The sequence below is a fragment of the Pimephales promelas genome, chromosome 3 (genome assembly GCF_988280905.1).
Source record: "Pimephales promelas chromosome 3, fPimPro1.hap1.1, whole genome shotgun sequence".
Classification (NCBI taxonomy): domain Eukaryota; kingdom Metazoa; phylum Chordata; class Actinopteri; order Cypriniformes; family Leuciscidae; genus Pimephales; species Pimephales promelas.
The window spans coordinates 1114915-1139215 of record NC_142771.1 but is presented as its reverse complement, the minus strand read 5'-3'; the positions used below and the strand labels follow the sequence as shown (position 1 = coordinate 1139215).

Here is a 24301-nt window from a genome sequence, read left to right as displayed (position 1 = left end):
CAATGGATATCCTATTGGCATAGACGGTTGAGCAGCTTCTCTTGCAACATCCACCATTGCCTCTCAATGGACCGTTGATGACCCACCCCAATAGGGTCCTCACGGCGTAGGGTCCACCACCTTTGCTGTTAACAATTTCCCAGGGCTCCATCAATTTTGGTGCATTGGTCCCAATCAAGATTTCAACATCTGCATCCAATTCTGGAATTTTAACATCTCTCAAATATTCCCATTTCTCAAGGTCTTACTGGATAGGAATGTTACTCTTTGACACTGGAATTGCGTCCTGTGTGTACACCTCCGGGAGGTCCAAGAACTGGCTGCCACCCAATTTGGACACCTCTAGACCTGAAACAACTTGACTTTCAACAACCTTCTCTTGGCCCATGGTGCGTAGTAGAATATTGGTCCTTTTACCCTGCAGATTTAACTTCTTCAATAAACTGTTGGTACAAAATGTTGCTGTACTTCCAGGGTCCAAGAAGGCATATGTCCTGAGCACCTTGTGTCCTTTCTTAGATTTCACCTGTACCGGAATGATGGAGAGAGTACAATGTTGATCTCCGGCCCCAGTACAACCACATGCCTGAAGTGACACCAGTGCATTATTTACTTCTACTTCCTGTGTCTTGGTCATCTTATCTTTATTGTAGATATGCAAAATAGTTGGATGTTTCAGATTGCATTCATCACAGGTCAGACGACTTCTACACTCTTTACTCATGTGGCCCACTTTCAAGCATCCAAAGCAAACACCCTTTTCTCTCAAGAATTCAATCTTCTCCCTGTGAGGAATTTTGTTCAAGCCTGGACACTTGGGCAACAGATGACGCTGCTTACAATAGTGACAGGATTCTAAGCCTGACTCCTTCGAAGCACTGGGCTGGCTTGGCATCGCCAAAATATTAGTTGCAAAACTGCTTCCTTTGATATTACTCCTGGACGCTGGCCTTCTACTATTCATAGCCTTCGAAGCACTAGATTGTGTGTCTGCAATATCACCGAAAAGCGGATGAGACAAGATTTTGACTTGAGTCTCAAGAAAGTTCACCATATCAGGAAAGGTGGCTCGATAGCCTCGTCGTTCGTGTGGCTCACAAGCTATAGATCTCCATCTGTCCCGCAGCCTGTATGGCCATTTCATTATCACATTCTTCATATTTGATGGAATGTTCAATTCCTCCATACATTGTATCTCAGTCATAACATTGCAGCAGCCTCTTAAGAAAAGTGCAAATTCCTGCAATGCCTTAACATCCTCAGCCTTTACAACAGGCCATCCGAACACCTTGTCCATGTAGGCTGTTGCTATCTTCTGTTCACTGCCAAAGTGCTCTCTCAGAAGACCTTTTGCTCTTTGATATCCTTGCTGCGATGCCATATGTAGGCAACTTCGAACCAGCTCTCTGGGCTGCCCTGTAGTATATTGCTCTAACAGGTACAGACAGTCTTGATAGCTGCTAGTTCTCTGCTCAATACAGTGTTCAAAAGCTCTAACAAATGAAAGAAATTGCAATGGATCCCCATCGAATATGGCAATGTCTTTCTGTGGCAAACTTGATGACATTTGTTGCTGCACAAGCATTGCTGTAATCTCATTCTGCTTTTGCAAGATTCCACATATGGCATTCCGGTCCACAGTGCTTTGCATTGGTGGAGTGCTCTGTGATGGCTGAAGCCTGTGCAATTGCTGTTCTTGTGCAGCTACTGATCCAGCAGGCGCAGTTATTAAGGTTGTAGGAACATTTTCAAACTGATGCTGTTGGCCAGTAGTACCATGTGTTCCATTGAATGGCTGTGACTGCAGTCTAAAAGTGCTATCTTTTGCTGATGATATAACACGACGCTGTTCGTGATTCTGTGAACGTGCAAAGGGGTGCTCGACATGCACAGGAAACAAAGGTGGTTCTCTTGAAGTTGGTTTTGTAGCCATTGTGCTATGTTTAGGAACATAAATGCTTGCATTTGGATTAAGTTCAAGACTTTGCCCTTTACGTGCCTTACGCACATATGAGTTCATTCCATCTGATGCAGCCATTTCCACATCACTGCCTTCTAGTACTGAAAGCCTTGCAGCAGCCATAGCAATTTGTGCATCAAGTTCCAACTGTTCCTTTCTTTTCCTCAGCTTGACTCTTTCCAATCGGAGTTCCTCCTCTTGTTCCTCGAGCTGATGCTTCCTTTGTAAAGCAGCAGCCTTCTCCATCAAAGCTGCGCTTTCTGCCTTTGCCTTTAACCGTGCAGAAGATGCACTGAAACTGCCATGGCTTCTTTTGCTTGATCTTTGACTGGACACATTAGACACACTGTCCCCTGGCCTAATGTCATCTTGACACACGGATTGAGCATCTTTATTTTTTACCTTTCGTTGTGCACCCTGGCCATCACCACCATCATCATCATCGTCATCATCATCATCATCATCAACATCATCATCCACGTCAGTGGCATCATTCACATTTTCATCATCACATGAAGCTCCCATCTCCTTCAACCATTTATTCGCTTCCTCAACGAATGCATCATTAACAGACCTTTTTAACTGAAACCATTCTTCCTGTCTTTTCCGTTCCTCTTCAGGCAGAGAAAACTCATTGAGCAAAGTGTTGTGAAGATCAAAGGCATTTTGACATAGAGACTTAAACCCTTTTAGTTTCTGTTGAACATTTGTCACATTTGCAGGAACCTTTTCAACAGAAACCAGAAACGGGACGATGTCTGCTTTTATTTTGCTTGTTTTTTAAAAAATCATACTTCTTTCCTTTTGAAGCCTTTCAATTATTATAATGATTCCTTTAGCGGTAGGTTTTCTTGTCCTTTTTTCACTGCCGTCACGTTGCAGCTCTGTAACTTTATTTTTATCATTGCCTTGTGTGTCACTCATTCTCAACAGATTACTTCGTAAGATTCACGGGCTTTGTTATTGCGCTATGTCGACTATTGCCTTTCATTTGCCTAGGCAACACACTCGCAATACGTGACCTATATAGCAATATTATTAATACTGCGTCAATTGTTGTACAGATGTAAAAGTCTTTCAGTTCGTAACCTGCTTATCAGGAAGGTCCAAGTTTTCCTTTTGCCGGTCAATGATAAAAGATTTATCCTACCTTAGGATTGACGATGGATGACCCAGTTTATAGCTTTACCATGCTGCAGTTTTGGCTCGATAAAGTAATCCATTTGCTTATTCAACTTCCAAAGTATTCCAGCGAAATCCAGTTGTTGTCCAACTTCCAACGTATCCAAACGATATCGAACATTAATCCAACTTCCAAAGTATCCAAACGAAACCAGATTTCATTTGTTGTTCCTCCGGGACATCTCAACGAGATCAAGGTTTTTACTTGTGTAGTGACTGTCTTAACATTAATCAGACACTCAGTAGGGTGAGGGCTAGATCCTGTTTTTGACGCGCTATTTGTCCACTTCGGATGAATTTAAAGTCCACAACGTTTAGCGTCTTTGGGTGGTGTTCCCATTTAATAGAAAAATAGTTTACAGAGTTCAAAGTATATGCAAACGTGAGGACTAATCTAGCTGTGGCGTGCCAGCGGTAAAAACCGTGTGATCTCCCCGCCACCCTAGCATAATTCCCCACCCGCTACACCTGTGTATTAATTAGCTGGCGCGCCTGTGCCACCGTGAACTTGGATACTGTAGCACAAGCACACTGCCCTCTAGTGTAAACAACCACCACAACATCAACAATAACTAATGGCTCCCACATATATTATTTTCCTGCTCCCTGACCAGATATATTTACTTTTTTACTTCATTTTTTCTTACAAGTTACACAGGCCATAAAACTGATTTTAAACTGCCCATTGACAGCAGTGTTTAATATATAATAAAAAAAACAGCGTATACCCACTAGATTCTAGAAAATGTCAAGGATTTCCGTATGCCCACTAGGAAATGTCAAAGATCTCTGTATGCCCACTTTAAAAAGCGTGAGGATTTGTAACAACATCGTTTTGTGAAATAACTTTCATGTGGCTTCAGCCCCCCTAAACTTCTGCCTAGCCCCCTAAAAAATGTGTTACTAATGTAGGCTAGAGAATTTCGTGTTCGCTTCAATCCTGTTATAATCAGATTCAGCGCGTGAGCAGAGAGCACGTGAAAAACAGAGGACAGGGTGTGTGTGTGTGTGTGTGTGTGTGTGTGTGTGTGTGTGTTAATCTGAGCCTCATTGGTCTGTCACTGCTCGTCAATGTCAGAATATTTGAGATGACAAATCAAAATAGGCGGGCTTTATGTTCACAGTCGCTGAGCGCGAATTTCAGCAGAGCGACTCCCCATAGCAAACTGACATTGAATCAACGTGGAAATATGACATCGAAACAACGTTGATCTGACATTGTTTTGCTCATCGAATTAACGTTGAACCAACGTCAGACGCATCATTCTTTCAAAACTAACGGAAAATCAACTTGAAATCAACGCGTTGTTTCAACGTTATGAAAGCAAACCAATTTTCGATTTTCATTTAGCTTTGAAGAATGCCGCGTCTGACGTTGGTTCAACGTTAATTCGATGAGCAAAATCAACGTTGTTTCAATGTCATGAGAGACGTCGTTTCCACGTTGATTCAATGTCAGTTTGCTGTCTGGGATCGACGCTTCAGTGTACGGGCAAGTGCGAGATAATGTAAGTGGCTAAACTTAACATTTCATATTTTGCATTTTTTTATAGGTCATGAATGTTAAACGAATGACAAAAAATAATCAGGCAAACTAATGTAACGGGTATATTATTTAAAAGTAATTATTATTTTTGGCGGACTTTTATTTTGACGGGTGGACTGGTTTTCGGAGTTCAGTGTGTGCTGCGCGAAGAGAAGAGCGCGGGGTATGACTGAGAGTGTGAGTCAGACAAAAGTGAATGTTGTATTGTGTTCGAGAGGCTCGATCGTTCGATAAAGTGACTTGAAGAGAAGTTGATCGGGGCTTTGGTCGAATAAAAGGACGACATCATGTGATTTTTGTGAACCGTGTCACTTGTTTCGTAGTTTTTTTGTGAATTTGGATCCGTGAATCGCATTGGACTGCTGGAGTGACGCAATAATGTTCTGTAAAGGCTACGAGAACTGCGAGTGCATTAAAAGTACAAATTTAGCGTGATTGACGACGATTTAAGAGATTTTTCACGTTTTTGTTAAGTTTTGGACTTTCATTTTGATTGAGAAGCACTCTTGAAACGGACGTTTCAACCGTATTGGTCACGCGCACATAAGTGTTCTGCACGTGTCATCTGCACGTGCCATTTTACTTTTACTTCAGTGACATTACTTAAGCTGAAGCCTACTCTCGTCGGTCTGCACATCCCAATGAAGTAGAACATAACATACACACATTTAGTGTGTAGTGAGATTAAAAGCAATGAAAGCGGGGACTAAGATCTTTTCGTTATTCAGTCTTCCGTGGCAGCACTAATACATTTTTCCCTACAAGACGGGTTAAATTCCCGTTACACGAATATAGTTTTGTCTAATTTTGCCATTTTGAACTGAAAATAGGCCTGTAATGTGACTCATGTAATGTAATAATTAGTTTATTGTCATTGTGAGGGGACAAGAAACATTAACAAAGCCGTTTTCATAATTTTAGCCACAAGAGTAATAATTAATGTATACATATTGAGAATATAATACAAATTGTAGCCTTTAGTACATTAAAAAAGCTCAGCCTTCGGAGGGGAAGAGAAACTACGGCCACTGACATGGTTTTAAAGCTATTTTCTTATCCTTTTTTTGGTTTTGAAGTTTTTTTGGAAATTGAAGCCCCTATACCAACCTCAAATTTAGGAGCTCTTTGATTATAAAGCCCTGTCTACGGCCCTGTAATAGGCATAAGATCAATAATGAATGTGTACATATTGTGAAAGCATTTAATAAACTTCTCCCCCGAACCCCTCTAATAGTGTAACGGAGGCCAGCTAGTAGTTGCTGTGCGAGTAAACCTCACTCCCCTGATCTCAATAGGAGCTCTAGAGGCAGCAGTCTTTAGCCTCCTTGTTAGAGCGCCTGACTCTCATGCTGAAGACTAGGGTTCGAGGCCCGCTCGGAGCGGGTCGAGTGGGACCCGGGTGGAGGGGTTATATATGTATTGTTGCAATCATGTTGCAATCAAAGTTTTGTATAACTTGAAGAAAATATAAAAGAAATATATTACTATTGCACAGTATAGTATACTTAAAGTAGGCCTAATAATAATAATAATAATGGTTTATTAAAACACACAGAAGCTCAATTTACAACCCACCAAAATAAAAGTTTGTAGAGATAAATAAAGTAACTCGAGGGAATTATGAAAGAAACTGCATAGTAAAATGTACTTTTTAAAATAATAATAATCAAATCTATTAAAACAGAATTTTAAAAGAAAATCACACAAGTTTTAAATTTTTTTGAAAATGGGTGGGTGGGGTAGGGGGAGGGGCGGGGGGGGGGGTCTGCTGGTATATCACAGTATACTCATTACAAAAGACTAGACTACACCCCTGGGTGTAACACACAGTGCTAGCCCAGTGCTCTGATGGATTCACGTATAACTATTTCTGCACAGTTCAGAACTCTTGGAACATGAATCGAATTCTTTGAACTTTTGGACCCTGTCTTGTATAATTCATGTTCTCTTATTATTTTATTTGTTCCAATTAGTGAGGAGTGAGTGAATCAGGAACATCAGAGGGAACTTCTGCATCTACAGGTGAGAATCTCTTACAGATTTTGTTTTTGTTTTTTATGAAAAGTTTGTTCTTCATTGTCATGTTACCTTTTATAATTGTGTACTTAGTTTTTAAGTTCTTTCACACCAAATTTTACAATAAAACGGATAAATTATTCTCAGACGAATGATCATTTTACACCAAAAGTTGGATAGCTGTCAACATTGAAATTAAGGGAGATTTCCCAGGATCCATCTAATCATAAACGTCTAAAGATTTGATTTCCTTCAGTCCAACTGTTGGAATGATGGAAGTGTAAATTAAAAAAAACAAATGTAAAAATGTTCACGATGAGGCATAGAGCTGCTGGCAGCAAACTGTCAGAAGAAAAAAACAAGTAGAACAAGTCCTGCAGTCAAATACAGAACAAGAGGAAGCCCTGAAATGGATAATTAAACATGTTTAGACATAACTGACAAGTCCTAAGATGTTTTTTAAGTAATTGATAAACATTGACATTGTAATCAAGATAAAACCAGGTTGGGTTTCATATGGCATATTTAGTTGGATATGTAGCGCCCCCTACCTGTCTATCTTTAAATGATTTAGGAACACACTGGGTTCATTAAATATATACAGGAAAGTGGAAATTAGGCCCTTCTGATGTCAGTAAATAAATCCTCCCTCATAAAATGACTTAGAATCAAACTCTATGCTCATTTAATATTAACTTGTCAAGAGGGAAAAAAATATTTTGACAAAATAAAACGCCTGGATGGGAAATATAATGTAAACGATTTGATGAGTCAATTTTTTTATGCAAAATTGGGAGATATGTGGTCATATTCACATGTGGTGTTCAGTGTTGGCCATCAGTACTGGTTTCTACTATTGTACTTCCATAGTGGTCGCTGTATTATTAATCTAATCAGAAATCCTCGATCCAAGCACTGGCTCAACACTTACTAAAATACTAACATAACAGAAACCTTTAAATGCCAACATAATTGAACGTCAAACATTTGCACATCTTGCTAAAAAAAAAAACAATAATAAAAAATCACTATTTAAAAAAGTACCTCCCACTTCAGCCCTGTGCAAAGCATGATGGGAAGTGTGAGACATGAATGACTGGGTTACTAGATTGAAACTTATTTCAAAATGAAAACAGCAAGTGAAGTCAAAGAGTGACCCTTTCAATGCAGTTTAACATGAACCAATTACTTTTGAACTACAAAAATGAAATGTTTAAATAAAGTGTCCAAGCCCAAGACAGTAAGTGTTACGAACTGCTCCGAGACGTGGAGATGAGGATCCAAATGCAGCTTTATTTAAGAGCAATCAGTGAATGGGGCACAGGTGAATGTGATCAGTGACGATGAGTCCGGGCAGTGAGTTCTGGGAAATGTAGTTTTGAGTGAAACCTGGTGACCGTTACAGTCAGGTGTTCCTCACGCTTAAAACTCTTCACAGATCCGTTTCAACAGTTATTTTAGTCCATTTAATGAGATGTTACAGTTTTACATACCAGTGGTGGTTCTATGGTAAGAACCATATATTCCCACCACCTGTCCCCTTCTGATTCAATCCAAGTCAGTTTAACCCTTGTGCATTAATTAAAAAAAGTTACACATAGGTAAAAAGATGTCAAAAAACTGTCTTAAAAATGTGACGCTTTGGAGCACAGACTTAAGTTTGGGATCATTTTAAAGAAGACCCTTTGCAGATTATTGTTGAAGTAAAAAAAATAATAATAAGTAAATCCAAAAAAAAGTTAAATAGGTAGAAGTTTATGAAAATTATTTATAAAAAATATTTTATATAAAATATATATTTTTTAACTCAAAACTGCAATAAAATCAAAACCATAAATCTAAATAGGTTGTGTTCCAAATTTGAGGATATCTCAAAAAATGAGCTTTCGGTAACAGTTTGTTTGGGCGTAGTGACATATTTTCCCCATTGGGTGGCAGCAAAACTGTTATTTGCAGTTTTTCTCTCTCAGTATTACAAACACACACATGCGCACACACACATTTTTTTATAACACGCATACTAACCACACTCTGACATCCATACCAACACACCCACACAAATATCGTTGCATAATTTATCCAGTTGGCTCTATAGTATCCCGAAGCAGAAAACAGGAATAAAGCGATATTTGTTTTATAGGCCAAACTTAAAAAAAAATGGCACCATCTGATAAAAAATAGTAAAAAAATAAAATGTTGAAGCCTTGCCATCAGAATGAAAGCCTCTTAACAAAGATTGCATAATTTTATAGTTAACTGAACCGGGGATTAAAAATGGCAGTTTTAATGGGGACATTTTTGTCCAAAAGGTGCTGAGAGGGAGTATTATTGTACCTAATGCAAGTAAATGATGGTGAAATAGTAAAATTCCAATAAAAATACACACCTGTGCCAAGTTTTTTGAAGTTAGCTTTAACACAGGCAAAGTGATCAAAAAAACAAAACTGAAAAGGACAAAAATGTCCATAAGGATGCACAAGGATGGTTTTCACCTGCACCACAGATGACACCGCCATCTAGTGGTGGAACAATTACATTTGGCTCCTACATAAAGCGAACAGCATAAACTATGATATTCATTGTGTATATACAGTCGGTACTCAACCAGAATAATACTTTTACAATTATCAGAATTTTGAAATGCAATAAGTTTAAAGTTGTTGTACAAAAGATCCTGAGTGTTTCCTGGTTCTCGCACCAGCGTTTGACAGTCTGCCATGACAAAGGAATGTGTTTTTGTGAAATTCCACCATCATGTCGCTGAGCTGCATCGGGCCACATCACCTCATCCACATCGCAGGCCATATTGTCTCTTGCCAGGCACCGCGGGAGAAACGCCCTGGAATGGCGAATCCATCCATCCTGGGAAGGCCTCCACTGGGATGTCAACACAGGCCAGCTCCATTGCCCTCAGGAGGTTCTCTCTAGTGTATGTCTGTCATAAATCTTCAGAGGTGAGACCAAGTCACTAGTCTCGAGTCCTTGCGTTCAAGTCCCGAGTCATGACAGACGAGTCCAAGTCAAGTTGCAAGTCCTCGAGTTTAAGCTTCAAGTCTTAAACAAGTCATTAGTGCTTTTTGCACAAATTACTGTCTTAAAAATGTGATATAATATATAATATTATCATATTTATTCAAACTTAGTGGATGTTGATTGGTCGGTTGTCTGATTGGTTGAATGTGAAGAGTGGCAATGCAGATTTAAAAATAAAAGTAACTGTTCATTGGGAAAATTAATCGTGATTTGCTACACATTAAGTTTAAAATATTGAGTCCCTGGTTAAATTATTTTGTTAACGCGACAGTAATTGTACTAGAACATCATGGCGACGTATCAAGCGTCACGTGACACTTTTTTGGGGCTACGTGCCTGTCATTTACAAAACGTGACGTAAATCCAGCCATTTTTCCCGAAAGACATGAAAGTGAGTGGCTGGTGAACAGGGAGAAGACTTTATAGTTCCCTTTCGTAGTCACTTCGAGTTACGTCAGAAGTGACGGAGAGTGGGGGTTTCGCATAGAAAGCCAATCCTCTTCGAGTATTTAATCACGAGCCAATGGCATGCAATGCCTTGGGGCTGTGGAAATTTGCATAGCGTACTCCGCCCTACTCTGTGAGTATAAAAGGAAGTGAACGCAACCGCAGTATGTTTTCGCTTCGGAGCCAAGAGACTTCTTCACTCCCAAAGCCATTCTCACTGACAAGACTCTTCGAGACGAGCGTCCTCTTCAGTGTTGGTGTGACGGCGGTACCCAGCGAGACTGCATTGCCTGCGATCTGAGCAGTGGTCTGCCAGACTTTGCGCTTCTCCCTGGACGCCTCAGCACAGAGCGCCTCCTCCCGTGGGACTTCTAAGCACCCATCCAAAGCCTGTAGGTTCTCGTCGTCTATGGCGGCGCGATCCTATAGAGCGGCGGGACAGGCGGCCGCCGCTTTGCATGCCATGAGCACTTTGCAAGTTTTTCAAGCCAAACTGCTCAGGGACATGCACGGGACTGACCCAGCTGCTTTTAACGAGCTGCCACTGACCTCGCTCTCCGGGCGACGAAAGTGGCCGCTCACTCCGTTGGGCAGGTGATGGCCACTAGTGTGGTCCAGGAGCGCCACTTATGGCTCAACCTGGCAGACACAAAGGACGCTGAGCGGACACGTCTGCTCGACGCCCCCCTCTCCCAGGTTGGCCTGTTCGGCGGTGCGGTCGAGGACTTCGCCCAGCAGTTCTCGACCGCCCAGAAGCAGACGGCGGCCATTAAACATATTCTGCCCCGACGGTCAGCTGCTGCCTCCACCCAACCGTCGGCTCAGACGCCTCCCTCTACTCGCCGCCGAGGACGCCCCCCTGCGGCTTCCCTCCCTCCCACGCGTCCCCAGCAGCAGCCTTCACCCGGGACGCGGCCGGTGGTGGTGCAGGTGGTGAACCTGCAAGCGCTGCCCCTGGAGGAGGCAGACCCAGCCTTGGCACTGCTCTGTCCAGTACGTGCACTCCGCACCTACGTCGACAGAACGCGGTGTTTCAGGACCTCAGACCAGCTCTTTGTCTGTCATGGGGGGAGCCAGAAGGGAAGGGCTCTCTCAAAGCAACGGCTGTCTCACTGGATAGTGGACGCCATTGCTTTGTCTTACCAGCAGCAAGGCCGACCGTGCCCCCTTGGTGTGACGGCCCACTCCACTCGGAGCATGGCTTCCTCTTGGGCTTTTCCACTGTAAGCCTCTCTGAGCATGTGTCTTCCCTTGGCAAGCCATCTGCCACCCCTGGAGTTAATTCTTGTAGCCACGCCTGGCCCTGCACCGCTTTCGAGCACTGCTCAGGGGTCAACACGTACTTGTCTGTTCAGATAACACCTCTGCTGTAGCGTACATCAACCACCAGGGTGGTCTACGCTCACGTCAGTTGTCGCAGCTCGCCTGCCACCTCTTGCTATGGAGTCAGAAGCACCTGAGGTCCCTTCGTGCAGTGTACATTCCAGGAGACCAGAACCTGGCAGCCGACGAGCTGTCACGGGTCCGTCCTATCTCCGGCGAATGGCGATTCCATCCCCAGACGGTCCAGCTGATTTGGGACCAGTTCGGGGAGGCACAGATTGATCTGTTCGCCTCCCGGGACTCATCCCACTGCGCCCAGTTTTACTCCCTGTCCGAGGGCAATCTCGGCACAGATGCACTGGCGCACAGCTGGCAGCTTCCCCCAGTGAGCCTTCTTGCACGGGTGTTGTGCAAGATCAAGGAGGACGAGGAGCAGGTCTTGCTGGTAGCCCCTTATTGGCCCACCAAGACATGGTTCTCCGAACTCATGCTCCTCGCGACAGCACCTCCTTGGCCTATTCCTCTGAGACAAGATCTACTCACTCAGAGATGGGGCACTCTGTGGCACCCTCGTCCCGAGCTGTGGAGGCTACACGTGTGGCTCCTGGACTGCTCCTGGACGAGGCAGGTCTGAGTTCGCTGCCACCTGCGGTGGCGGCAACCATCACGTCCGCTAGAGCGTCGTCCACGAGACACCTCTATGCGTTGAAGTCGAACCTCTTTGTCAACTGGTGCTCTTCTCGCGGAGAAGACCCCCGGAGATGTTCGATCAGTGTCGTGCTTTCCTTCCTGCAAGAGGGGTTGGAGCGCAGGCTGTCGCCATCCACCATTAAGGTATACGTCGCGGCCATTGCCGCGTCTCATGATGCAGTAGAAGGTAAGTCCATCGGGAAGCATGACCTGGTCATCAGGTTCCTGAGGGGGGCGAGGAGGCTAAACCCGCCTCGCCCTCCCCTCGTGCCCTCTTGGGACCTCTCAGTAGTTTTAAGTGCTCTGCAGAGGCATCCCTTTGAGCCTTTGCAATCGGTAGAGTTAAAGTTTCTGTCTATAAAGACGGCACTCCTGGTTGCATTGGCCTCCATCAAGAGTGTAGGGGACCTGCACGCATTCTCCGTTGACGAAGCATGCCTGGAGTTCGGGCCGGCTTACTCTCATGTGTTCTTGAGACCCCGGCCTGGATATGTGCCCAAGGTTCCTACCACTCCCTTCCGGGACCAGGTGGTGAACCTGCAAGCGCTGCCCCTGGAGGAGTCAGACCCAGCCTTGGCACTGCTCTGTCCAGTACGTGCACTCCGCACCTACGTCGACAGAACGCGGTGTTTCAGGACCTCAGACCAGCTCTTTGTCTGTCATGGGGGGAGCCAGAAGGGAAGGGCTCTCTCAAAGCAACGGCTGTCTCACTGGATAGTGGACGCCATTGCTTTGTCTTACCAGCAGCAAGGCCGACCGTGCCCCCTTGGTGTGACGGCCCACTCCACTCGGAGCATGGCTTCCTCTTGGGCTTTTCCACTGTAAGCCTCTCTGAGCATGTGTCTTCCCTTGGCAAGCCATCTGCCACCCCTGGAGTTAATTCTTGTAGCCACCTGCGGTTGGTGCTCCAGTGATCTCCATATGCGTCCCTATGCAGCCATATGTGTATTCGTAAGTCCTCCCTACAGTAGGCATCTGGTAGCATGTCCCTCCCGGGATATGTTTCCCAGTGTACCTTGGTAATCCTGTGTCGAAGTAGGATCTCCTGGTTATACCTAGGGTCAGGGGTCTAGACTTTCGCAGGGCACTGGAAGACAGCTGTAAGATGGCGTGATTGCATTGAACCCCCATATCTCCGTCACTTCTGACGCAACTCGAAGTGACTACGAAAGGGAACGTCTCGGTTACGGATGTAACCCTCGTTCCCTGAGTAGGGAACGGAGACGTTGCGTCTCCCTGCCACTTTTGCTGTACCGCTGGGTAGACGCCGGAGTTCAGTCTTGGCTCCTCAGCGAAGACATACTGCGGTTGCGTTCACTTCCTCCTTTTATACTCACGGAGTAGGGCGGAGTACGCTACGCTATGCAAATTGCATGCCATTGGCTCGTGATTAAATACTCGAAGAGGATTGGCTTTCTATGCGAAACCCCCAATCTCCGTCACTTCTGACGTAACCGTAACCGAGACGTTACTTACCTATAGGCTAAAATGTGCGTTTGTTGTGGGGGAAAACTAACATGTCTCAAAATTACACGATTGCTCTATGATTTTAACAGTTTAAATTTAGACTTCCAAATCACATTCAAGTAACAATCAGGACTAGTCACGTATAAGAGGTGTAAGAATGAGGGTGTGCACCTGCTGCCTAATCATGTCACTGCCTGGCAGTGGGTTTGAATAAACCTTGAAGTAAGAATCTTTCTTGTCTTCTTGATTACCTGGACTTACCCTAGTGAAAAAAAAGTTGCAGACTAATTGTCAGTATACTTCAAAGGGTTAGTTCACCCAAAAATGAACACAAAGGAAGATATATTAAGACGGGCCTAAGTGTCTTTGTTTCCATAGTGAAGAGTCTAGAGAACATGCGACTCAAAGCATCATGCCTTGACCTATGGCTGTGACAGACAAACCCGTGCTTTTAAAGGTATAGGCCTATTGTATTTTGTTGTTGTTGTTTTTTTTTTCTTTGGAAAATAAATATATAATATTAATATAGTATTCCATACATTTGTCAGAGCTTGGTAGACCGGTAACTATTATATTTGTTAATGTTATTAAACATTATAATTTGTATTATTAAATATGAATCATATATGCATACTAAATTATGATCCTATCTGTAATACATTCTTTATGGCAATTAAAAGAAAGTTTTAAAAGTGCCACATTATTTAAAAAAAAATTAGACAAGCAATTACATAACAATTTCAAAATCAAATTCAAAATCAATTTTAGTGAGTAAAAACAATAAAAATCCCATTCATGCAGAATTGTCAAAAACATGATTACTGGTTCAGTAATCCCTAACATATACAGAAGAGTTTATATATATATGTAAAATAATATATGTTTTCTGTTGCAAGCTCACATACTTGATCTCATTCTCGTGGTTTCTTGTTGAGCTGTCAAGTTGTCATGTTGAAATAATCAGTTCCATACCCTTGACACATTTTTTTTAATTTAATTTCATTATTTATTTATCTCGTGTATGGGTGTCCCTTATTTTGCCTCACTGAAGGTGGCAACCCTAGGCAGAAGAGGAAGAGCCGTAACTATATCTAATAAAGAGGAAGACGGGCAAAAGCAGAAATGTCTGATCAGTGTGATCTGTGTCTGCTGGGACTGATCATTCTCTCTTCACTTCTCACAGGTAAAGAAATCTGTATTTTCTCTAAACACATTTAGTGGAATTAGTCTGGAAAGAGTTCATATGAACATTCTTGCACACATTCACGTTGTGATCTCAGAGTTGTGTATTGATACACACAGATCATACTGTATTATTCCTGATACTGGACATAGTGTCACTCAAACATCTGATGATGAAGAACGATCTTCATATTAAGAGTGTGTCAGTGATTTGAACCGCTCTGATAAACACTGCTTTAAGTGAAGAAAAATACTATGATTTAAATCTTCTGCTTGTTATGCTGGGATGTTTTATCTTTTCATTTATTAATATATCATAATGATCACTGAGATCTACTGTGTTTCAGGCACCAGTGGAGTGGATGAGACTATTGTGTTCATCAGTTCTGGTGTAGATGTCTCTCTGTCCTGTAATAAAGCTCTTTCTGACTGTAAATCAACATCATGGATCTACTTAAACATGGTCAGATTTTCAGGGATAGTTAATCTGATTACTTTAGGGATAAAGAAGAATGACACAGAGAGACATGAGACACTGAGTCTGGAGTCTGACTGCTCTCTGAACATCAAAAACGTCACAGAAGAAGATTATGGATTATACATCTGCCAACAAATTGTGGATAACAGACCACAAGGAACTGATGCACGTGTTTTTCTGCATGTTCTTCATGGTAAGTTTATGATTATGTGTTCAATATAAAAAGAGCAGATTCTCCCTTTAAACTCAGATAATGATTGAAGAATCTGTGATTTGTGTCTTGTGTTCAGTTTCAGTGTCTCCATCATCATCTTCATCATCTTCATCCTCTCAGACTGAGATCAGTCCAGGCCGCTCTGTGACTCTCTCCTGTCAGTTGTATACATATACTGGATACTCCTGTAATGATCGGGTCAGTTCTAGGGGAGTTGAGCTGTTGTGGGTGAATCAGACTGGTGTTGATCTGAAGACAGACTCCAGATATCAGATATCATCATCATCATCATATCCCTGTATCATCACTCTGACTACAACACTCCTGAATGAAGATGAGAACAGAGAGTGGAGATGTCAGCTTACTCGGGAAAATCAGCTCCAGACCTCAGTCACATACACTGTCAAGTATTCAGGTGAGAAAACACTCTCATTAATGAGTGTTAGATATAAGTTATCCTGTGTTAACTTGTCACAATCTGATAATATGAATCATCTGAACAAACATTCATCTCCACAGCTCCAGTTGATCCAACAACAGCAGTGAGTCCTTCTACAAAAGGTACATGATGATGCTGATGCGTTTAAGTCTTGATGTTATTCACAGAACAGCTTTGTCTAACATAATTTAATAGAAAATATAAATGATTCATGTCACGTTACAAACGGGAAGGGAGAACTCAAATGCAGAAAATGATTTATTTACAAACAGAAAACAAAATACAAAGCAAAAACCCACAAGGGGGAAAAAACATAATCAAAGAACTATGAACACAACTAAAACTCAAAACAAACACAGACTAAGAACACGGAGGCCAAACCAGGAGACATATGACAATGAACAAATTAAGAGGGAACAGGTGGGAGAACTAAAACACTAATCAGGTCACGAGTGGGAGGGATCAAACAATGACTTGGGCACATGGCCCAACATAACAAAACACCCATGTGAAACACAAGACAGGACAGACACGTGACATTACCCCCTCCCTACGGAGCGGCTACCAGACGCTCCATCAGGCGGGACGGTAGGGACAGACCAGGGCGGGTCGGGAGGGACAGACCAGGGCGGGACGGGAGGGACAGACCGCTTAGTCCTGGGCGGCCAAGGCGAAACACATAGTCCATTGGCGGCCAGGGCAGAGCAGGCCTTTCGGGTGGCCAGGGCGGTGAAGACCCCTTCGGGCGGCGAAGACCCCTCGGGCGGCCAGGGCGGTGAAGACCCCTCGGGCGGCCACGGCGGTGAAGACCCCTCGGGCGGCCAGGGCGGTGAAGACCCCTCGGGCGGCCAGGGCGGAGCAGACCCCTCGGGCGGCCAGGGCGGTGAAGACCTCTCGGGAGGCCAGGGTGGTGAAGACCCCTTCGGGCGGCCAGGGCGGTGAAGACCCCCTCGGGCGGCCAGGGCAGTGAAGACCTCTCGGGCGGCGAAGACACCTCGGACGGCCAGGGCGGTAAAGACCCCTCGGGCGGCCACCGCGGTGAAGACCCCTCGGGCGGCCAGGGCGGTGAAGACCCCTCGGGCGGCCAGGGCGGTGAAGACTCCTCGGGCGGCCAGGGCGGTGAAGACCCCTTCGGGCGGCCAGGGCGGTGAAGACCTCTCGGGCGGCGAAGACACCTCGGGCGGCCAGGGCGGTAAAGACCCCTCGGGCGGCCACCGCGGTGAAGACCCCTCGGGCGGCCAGGGCGGTGAAGACCCCTCGGGCGGCCAGGGCGGTGAAGACTCGGACAGACACACACACTTGGTCCGGAACCGACATGAGCTCCAGCTCTGGAACAGGCACTGGCTCTGCCTCCAGCTCTGAAAAGGGCATTGGCTCTGCTCATTCTGGCTCTGGAACGGGACTCTGGGTTCAGCTCCGAATCACTGGACACCGGCCTCTCCAATATCCGAGCCAGCCGCTCCAGATAGTCACAGCTCAGGAAGGCAGACGGGACGTGAACAGTCTCTCACTGGGCAGACGGGACGTGAGCAGTCTCTCGCTGGGCAGACGGGACGTGAGCAGTCTCTAGCTGGGCAGACGGGACGTGAGCAGTCTCTCGCTGGGCAGACGGGACGTGAGCAGTCTCTCGCTGGGCAGACGGGACGTGAACAGTCCCTCGCTGGGCAGACGGGACGTGAGCAGTCTCTCACTTGGCAGACGGGACGTGAGCAGTCTCTCGCTGGGCAGACGGGACGTGAGCAGTCTCTCGCTGGGCAGACGGGACGTGAGCAGTCTCTCACTTGGCAGACGGGACGTGAGCAGTCTCTCGCTGGGCAGACGGGACATGAGCAGTCTCTTGCTGGCCAGACGAGCATTTCCTCCTCCTTTTCCGTCCGTGACGGCGAGAAGTGGGTCCTGAGCTGTCCCTGCAGATGGACGAAAATTGGGTTGACCCAAATGTGACGATGATATAGTCCGGGCAGTCCAAGAGATCGTCATCCATGCAATCGTCAACATCCATCTCTGTCCCAGTGTGCTACCAATACTGCTGAGTTCTCCAAAATGGTCGGTTCATTCTGTCACGTTACAAACGGGAAGGGATAACTCAAATGCAGAAAATGATTTATTTACAAAAAGAAAACAAAATACAAAGCAAAAACCCACAAGGGGGAAAAACATAATCAAAGAAACATGAACACAACTGAAACTCAAAACAAACACTGACTAAAAACACGGCGGCCGAACCAGGAGACATATGACAATGAACCGACAAGGACTGCAAACAAGAGGAGAGTTAAATAGGGAACAAATCAAGAGGGAACAGGTGGGAGAACTCAAACACAATTTACGGCACGTGACAATTTACGGCACATACACTTTACCACATTATTTAAATAATGAAGTATGTAAGAGTTGAGATGACTTTTTCCTTTTGTTTCTTGAAAGAAGAGAAATTAACAATAAATAAATCACATGGCATTAATCTCAGAGTCAGAATCATTTGAAATGTCATTCGGTGCCGATGGCTTTTGTCTTTGTCTATAATTGTCCTCAATCATCCTTTTCACCTCAAGCTAATTCAACAACACCAGACACAGACTCTCAGGATCATTCAACTACAATCACAGGTTCATAATCACAGTTTTTTGTCTAATTGTCCTCAATCTGACCTGTCCGTCTCTGACTCTGAGCTCGATCTCTTCTTCAGTCATAGGGATTTCTGTCGCTGCAGTCGCTGTTCTCCTTCTTGCTCTTCTCTGGCTGATCTGCAGAAAAATAGCTGGTGAGTTTCAGATTTACTCCTTTACAACAATTAAAAACAGTTCAGATGAGCAAACAAACACATCATGTTCAGACTGGAAGTATCATAGAAACATGTGGATTATATTCAATTCTCAAACAGAAGTTTATTCCTGCTGAGAAATCCTGTAAAGTCAATCTCATCGAGTTATCAAGTCAAACAACAATCGATCCCTTTCAAAGCGTTTACTCGTATTGCGTCTTTGCTTGTCGCCTGGGGGGGAATTTCTTTTCACTGAATTTTGAAGCCTTTAAATTAAAAAAGTAGTTCCACTACACACTTATAACAGTGCAGAGATCTGAGCAAATCTGTTGGTTTGTCAATGGGAACGGCATGAACCTGTAGCTAAGCAGCGTGTCTATGGCAGCCAACGTGTTATTTCCAAAGAGTTTTAAGAGCTTGGACTGGAGCGGTCTGCATTGGTCGAGCTCAGTGGATGACCCCGCCCCCCCCACCGCCTAGAGACATGAATGACACCAAGCCTGGTATTGACGCTCGCAGCTGCGATGATGTTTGGGTCCAGCCGGGGCGCCTGCAGACTCCTCTCTAGCGAAGAGCACCTTTCTTCCTTGAGGGTCACGACGAACTTGGCGCATAAGCACTGTTCTCATTACGATTGATGGTGCAGTGGAAAGGTGGCTCGTCCAATAAAGACGTGACTCTTACACGTCCTCTGGCTAAATGGGCTTAGCTTTTCATACCATGATGGACCCTTTATCATGCAAAGTACCTCTGGTACTCTCGTTCTTACAAGATCTCATCAAACTCCCGTGGCCGGCCAGTCTCTGGGAAGCGACATGCTCATCCGCTTCCTGAAAGGGGTAAGGAGGCTCAACCCACCTCGTCCTCTTACTGTACCCTCTTGGGATCTATCTTTCCTTAGAGGCCCTGTTCGAGACGCTACAATCGGCTGAGCTCTGGCCACTTTCGCTAAAGGCGGCACTACTGCTAGCATTAGCATCGGCGAAGCGAGTGGATAACCTGCGAGCTCTCTCCATCAGTGCTTCCTGCCTCGAGTTTGGGTCTATCGACTCGAAGGTCATCCTCAAGCCACGGCATGGCTATGTGCCCAAAGTGCTCTCTAGTCTGTTCAGAGCTCAAGTTCTTACGCTGTCCACTCTTCCTGATTCAGAAGACCAGCGTCAACCTCACTTACTCTGCCCTGCTCGGGCCTTAGGACTATATATACAGTGCTCTGTCCATTTCAGACAATCAGAGCAGCTCTTTGTTTGCTGCGTTGGTCACACCAAAGTGGTTATCCTGCAGGATAGTGGACACTATCACGTTGGCTTATGCTTCAGTGGGCCTCCAATGCCCCATCGGAGTCGTGAAGAGTGGCGTCTTCCTGGGAGTGGTCCAGTTGTGTGTCTGTTGGCGACATCGGTGCGGCAGCCGGCTGGTCCTCGCCGTCCACCTTCGCCAGATTTTACAAATTGAATATTGTTGTGAAGAAGAACTTGAAGAACTTGTCTAGCTGGAGTTGACCTCTGAGGGAGCTCAACCAACTATAACCTCTCCGCAGGCTCCGACCTCAGTCCAACCCCCTTTTTTGATCTGATAACTTGCCCTTCCCTAGCCCTACTACCTAGAGACCCTTACCCAAGCATCCCAGGCTAGGGCCACAGAATATGTCATTATGCTCACATAGATTGGTTCATCAAAGATGCAATACGAGTAAACATTCGAAAGGGAGAGTCTCGGTTATTTATGTAACCTCTGTATATAAAAATACCTGTGGGGTATTTTGAGCTAAAAGTTCACGTACGCACTCTGGGAACATCAAAGGTTTATTTTTCATCTTGTGAAAACGACATTATACCACAATTTAAAGGCTTAACAATTCTGAGAAAAGGAGTTTTCCCCATTGCGTATAGCAAAGACCCAACACTCGTTTCCGTTTTCTCAGGGAACTGAGGTTACGTAAGTAATATTAATTATTGTGAAGATTCTGTGTTTTGCACATGTGTGTTATAGTCGTATTTCATGAGGCACTTGTTTTCAGATAATAAAAGAGGGACTGGCAACTCTGCGGTGAGTTCAGGAATGCAGTGATTCAGATTTGATTATTGTCTTTAAAGCTCAATAAAGTGTCATTCATTCAGTTTAACTGTTTATTCTGAAGGTCAAAGATGTGGATGAACATAAAGGGACGTATGAGACGATCAACATGTCCATTCCTCCTGATCTAAGAGCCGATGTGAGTCTCTAAATCATCAAACATTACGCTCACTGTCTGTTCAATCCTGTGATTTAAAAGCTTTTGTGTTTTTCTACATGTTATAGTGAGAGATATGCGTGTTAAACTCGACTCTCTGTACGTTTGCATTGATGTTTAGGAGTAGACAGATGATGTGACTTATTCTGAGGTCTCTTCAAAACCAGTAAAATCACTCGATGTGAGTAGATACAAGCTCATGCACTAATAATGATAATCGCTGTGGTTCAAACATTGATGGACAGAATCTGTTCTTTCAGGATCATGATACCGTGACTTATACTGCCATCAGATGAAGAGAAGATAAACCGCAGGATCAACTTTACAAGAACTAGACCTTAAATACACATTAATGATACAGATCATGAGCTCGTCACGTCAGGAGCCGACGGGGAGTTTTTATTCTCTGGTGTTTTGCGGATTTAAATATTATATGATGAACAAGCAGATATTTGTTGAATATCCTATGAATGTGAATGAGATTAATAGTGTAAGACTGGAAAACTGGTTAAAGAGTAAATAACTGACCAGTGGCCTCTAAAGACAAAATTTACAAAGGCAAAATTAACATTTGACCCCCTTCCTCTGAGCTATCTCTCTCTCTCTCTCTCTCTCTCTCTCTCTCTCTCTCTCTCTCTCTCTCACTCAGTCAGTAACACTGAAAACACAAACAAGAATATATGTTTTTAATGTGAATGTGATAATCTTTAAGGTTTGTTTAGTCTCATTTTGAAAGTCTCAGGGTGACTGGTAATAATATCTTATTTCCAAAGTATAAGAAAAGGTAATAAGGTTTTTAAGAATATAGAAATATCTTGCACACAAAAGGGTGTGTCTTTGAGTTAACACCTTCTGCCTTTTGTCTGAATGCAATTTGCAACTAAGCAAATGGTTACCTACTGGTAAATTTCTGGGGGGCTGAAAAGTAACTTTCTATTGTAACGTGGTGTTTTACATATCAAGTAAGGTCTGGCTCTATTTAAGGGAAATGCAACAAGGGTTCTGGGCTGCTTTCTATGAGGTTGTGTCTTCAAGGCTCAGCTCATGTATATGTTGGGTAGTTCTTTGTTCTCGAAACTTTTAATGGTTTGCATTTATTTTCTTGTGGGATTGTAATAATACATTTACCTGACATAATAAATTGTTATATTTGGCTATTCTATCAGACTTTGACTTTATTTTAATTAGAGTTAAAAGGAATAGTCTAGCATTAACGTATTAAATGATGCACAGATATCATTGATAAACCTTTTCATTTTATGGAGTCAGATGAAACGAGTTAACACATAAGATTAAATGTGTTGCATTTAATTAAAAATCACTTTGCCAGGGGAAAGACGGAACATGCGTGTATCGAATTCCGCCATTGAATCGATTTCGTGCCGACTTTACAATAGTGAATCATCATCTCGCATGTAGTCGGTCAGAGCACAGAATCTCATCTATAACATCACAGCTTCAGTAAAAGAAAAACTTTGCCATGTTTTCATACGCTTCTGGGGTCGTTCCGTCAGCAGTGGCTTGACTCCCTCGCCTACCCCTAAAATCCAGTGGATCCATCTACAGCGCAGAATGTCAGCATCGCCGATGCTGGAGCTAATCGCGGGCATTATAGTCAATGCTCTTAAGTCTATCCCTGCGTCCCAATTCGCATACTATCCGTCCTAAATAGTATTCGAAAATAGAATTAGTACGTCCCAAATCGTAGTATGTTGAAATGAGTGTTTCAAAGATACCCGGATGGTCTACTTTTTCCGGTCAGAATCCGAAGTGTAGATCGATGCACACTCTAACGGCTGATATTGCCCACAAACCATTGCGCGTTGGACGAGGATTCGGTTAGAACTACAAACACGAGTAAAAAGTGTTAAAAAAACTACAGACACGTAGTCGATACGAGGACGCGCGAGTCCCCGCGGTTGTGTAGAGAGGTTTAGATAAAGAGCTTTGAGTGATTAATTATCAGTATCTAACCCTATCTAACCTAACGAAAATGAATTTATTCAATGTTGTCAACATTATATTGCATTTGCAGCAGCATTGTGAACTTTTGTAAAGGCACGTCTAGCCATTACGTTTTAAATGCATCAGTATATTCAAATTGCAAACACATGAGGAGAGCATGAAAGACCCACAACTGGCAGATGAACGTGCTCTCCGAAACGGTAGGAAATAAAATTAGATAGAATGGAGGATTTTAACTGTGACAAGATGATTGACAGGGCAGTTTACGGTGACAGGATGCACGCAGCACGACAGAGCTGTCCGTTAAAGATGACGTGATAGTACGTCCCAAAGCTTGCCTACTCTTTTGCTACATACTCAAAAGTATGTACTTTTTCCTCACAAAAAGAGTACATACTTTTAGGGCGTAGTATAAGTAAGCGAATTGGGACGCAGCATATCTGTAGAGGTATTCAAGGACTTTTATTTTGAAAGTTTTTTCGGAAGTTAATTACGGAAACCGCGATGGGGAGCGAAAAGTAAAAAATGGGAGAGCACGAGTGAGACGATCGGGAGCGCGAGTAAAGCTGAGTGAAAGACGAAATAAATAGTTTACTAGTGGTTTATTTTCTTTTACGTGAACAGCAGTTGACAAGTGTCGAGGTGAGCGGACAAGAAGCTGTACCGAGCTTATGCTGTCAGTGTCACGACTCGAGTCACAAGTGTGATGGCAGCTGAACGACGTGGCTGTGTGATAAGAAGAAAGGCGTTGCGCATCGTGCTGACAGTTGTGTGACTGTGACCAGAGTGTTTGTCTCCGATTTGAGGGAGCTGAGGTACTGTGAGGTTTCTTCACTGTTGTTTCACTACGGTTGACATCAGGAGGAGAATCACGGACGTCATTTTTTGTTGTTGATGTAAAATAAGGCAGATTCAGAACGAGTGGGGTCTTTTTACTGTTGTTTCGAGAAAGATCCTCGCTAGTTTTTCTGACACATTAGCGCCGCTTGGTGGACGCAAGAGGCATTACAGACTCTCTGAAATTCTTTTGATTTCATTTTTTTCTCCCTATTTTTGAGTATATAGCCTCTCTTTTTCCGAGAATTGCTTTTCATCTTTCTATATTTTCCTATAATACATTTTTGGACAATTTGCAGTATTTTTGTTTAACAACTTGTAATTCTACCACAATGGGCTCTATGCACGGCGTTATTTCCGGTGAAGGATTAAGGATGCTCGATAACTTCCGCCGATCATAGAGTCCAATGCAATACCGAGAATTTATATTGAATTTTATACTCCATGGTTATACTAATGAAACGTTAGTCACAAAAACAGATAAAACAGACACCCCTCGTTGTGTTTATGCTTCTTTTTAAAATT

At 43.8% G+C, this 24301-nt stretch overlaps 2 protein-coding genes and 1 long non-coding RNA gene across 3 annotated transcripts; all 3 read left to right on the top strand.

Moving 5' to 3' along the window:
• Window positions 1-6512: 6512 nt before the first annotated feature.
• On the top strand, window positions 6513-14842 carry LOC148981819 (uncharacterized). Its single transcript, XR_016155326.1, has 3 exons — window positions 6513-6710; window positions 9406-9658; window positions 14716-14842. It is a non-coding gene; the product is annotated as an uncharacterized LOC148981819 (long non-coding RNA).
• A 323-nt stretch (window positions 14843-15165) lies between these two features.
• Window positions 15166-17446, top strand: LOC148981818 (uncharacterized). The gene is made up of 3 exons (XM_089129337.1): window positions 15166-15517; window positions 15615-15953; window positions 17334-17446. Exons 1-3 carry the CDS (start codon window positions 15166-15168, stop codon window positions 17444-17446), a joined length of 804 nt encoding a protein of 267 aa, XP_088985463.1.
• Window positions 17447-17608: 162 nt separating this feature from the next.
• Window positions 17609-22129, top strand: LOC120484891 (uncharacterized). The gene is made up of 6 exons (XM_089129249.1): window positions 17609-18586; window positions 18667-18741; window positions 20762-20790; window positions 20882-20956; window positions 21096-21155; window positions 21235-22129. Exons 1-5 carry the CDS (start codon window positions 18481-18483, stop codon window positions 21099-21101), a joined length of 291 nt encoding a protein of 96 aa, XP_088985375.1. The 5' UTR covers window positions 17609-18480; the 3' UTR covers window positions 21102-21155; window positions 21235-22129.
• Window positions 22130-24301: the final 2172 nt, after the last annotated feature.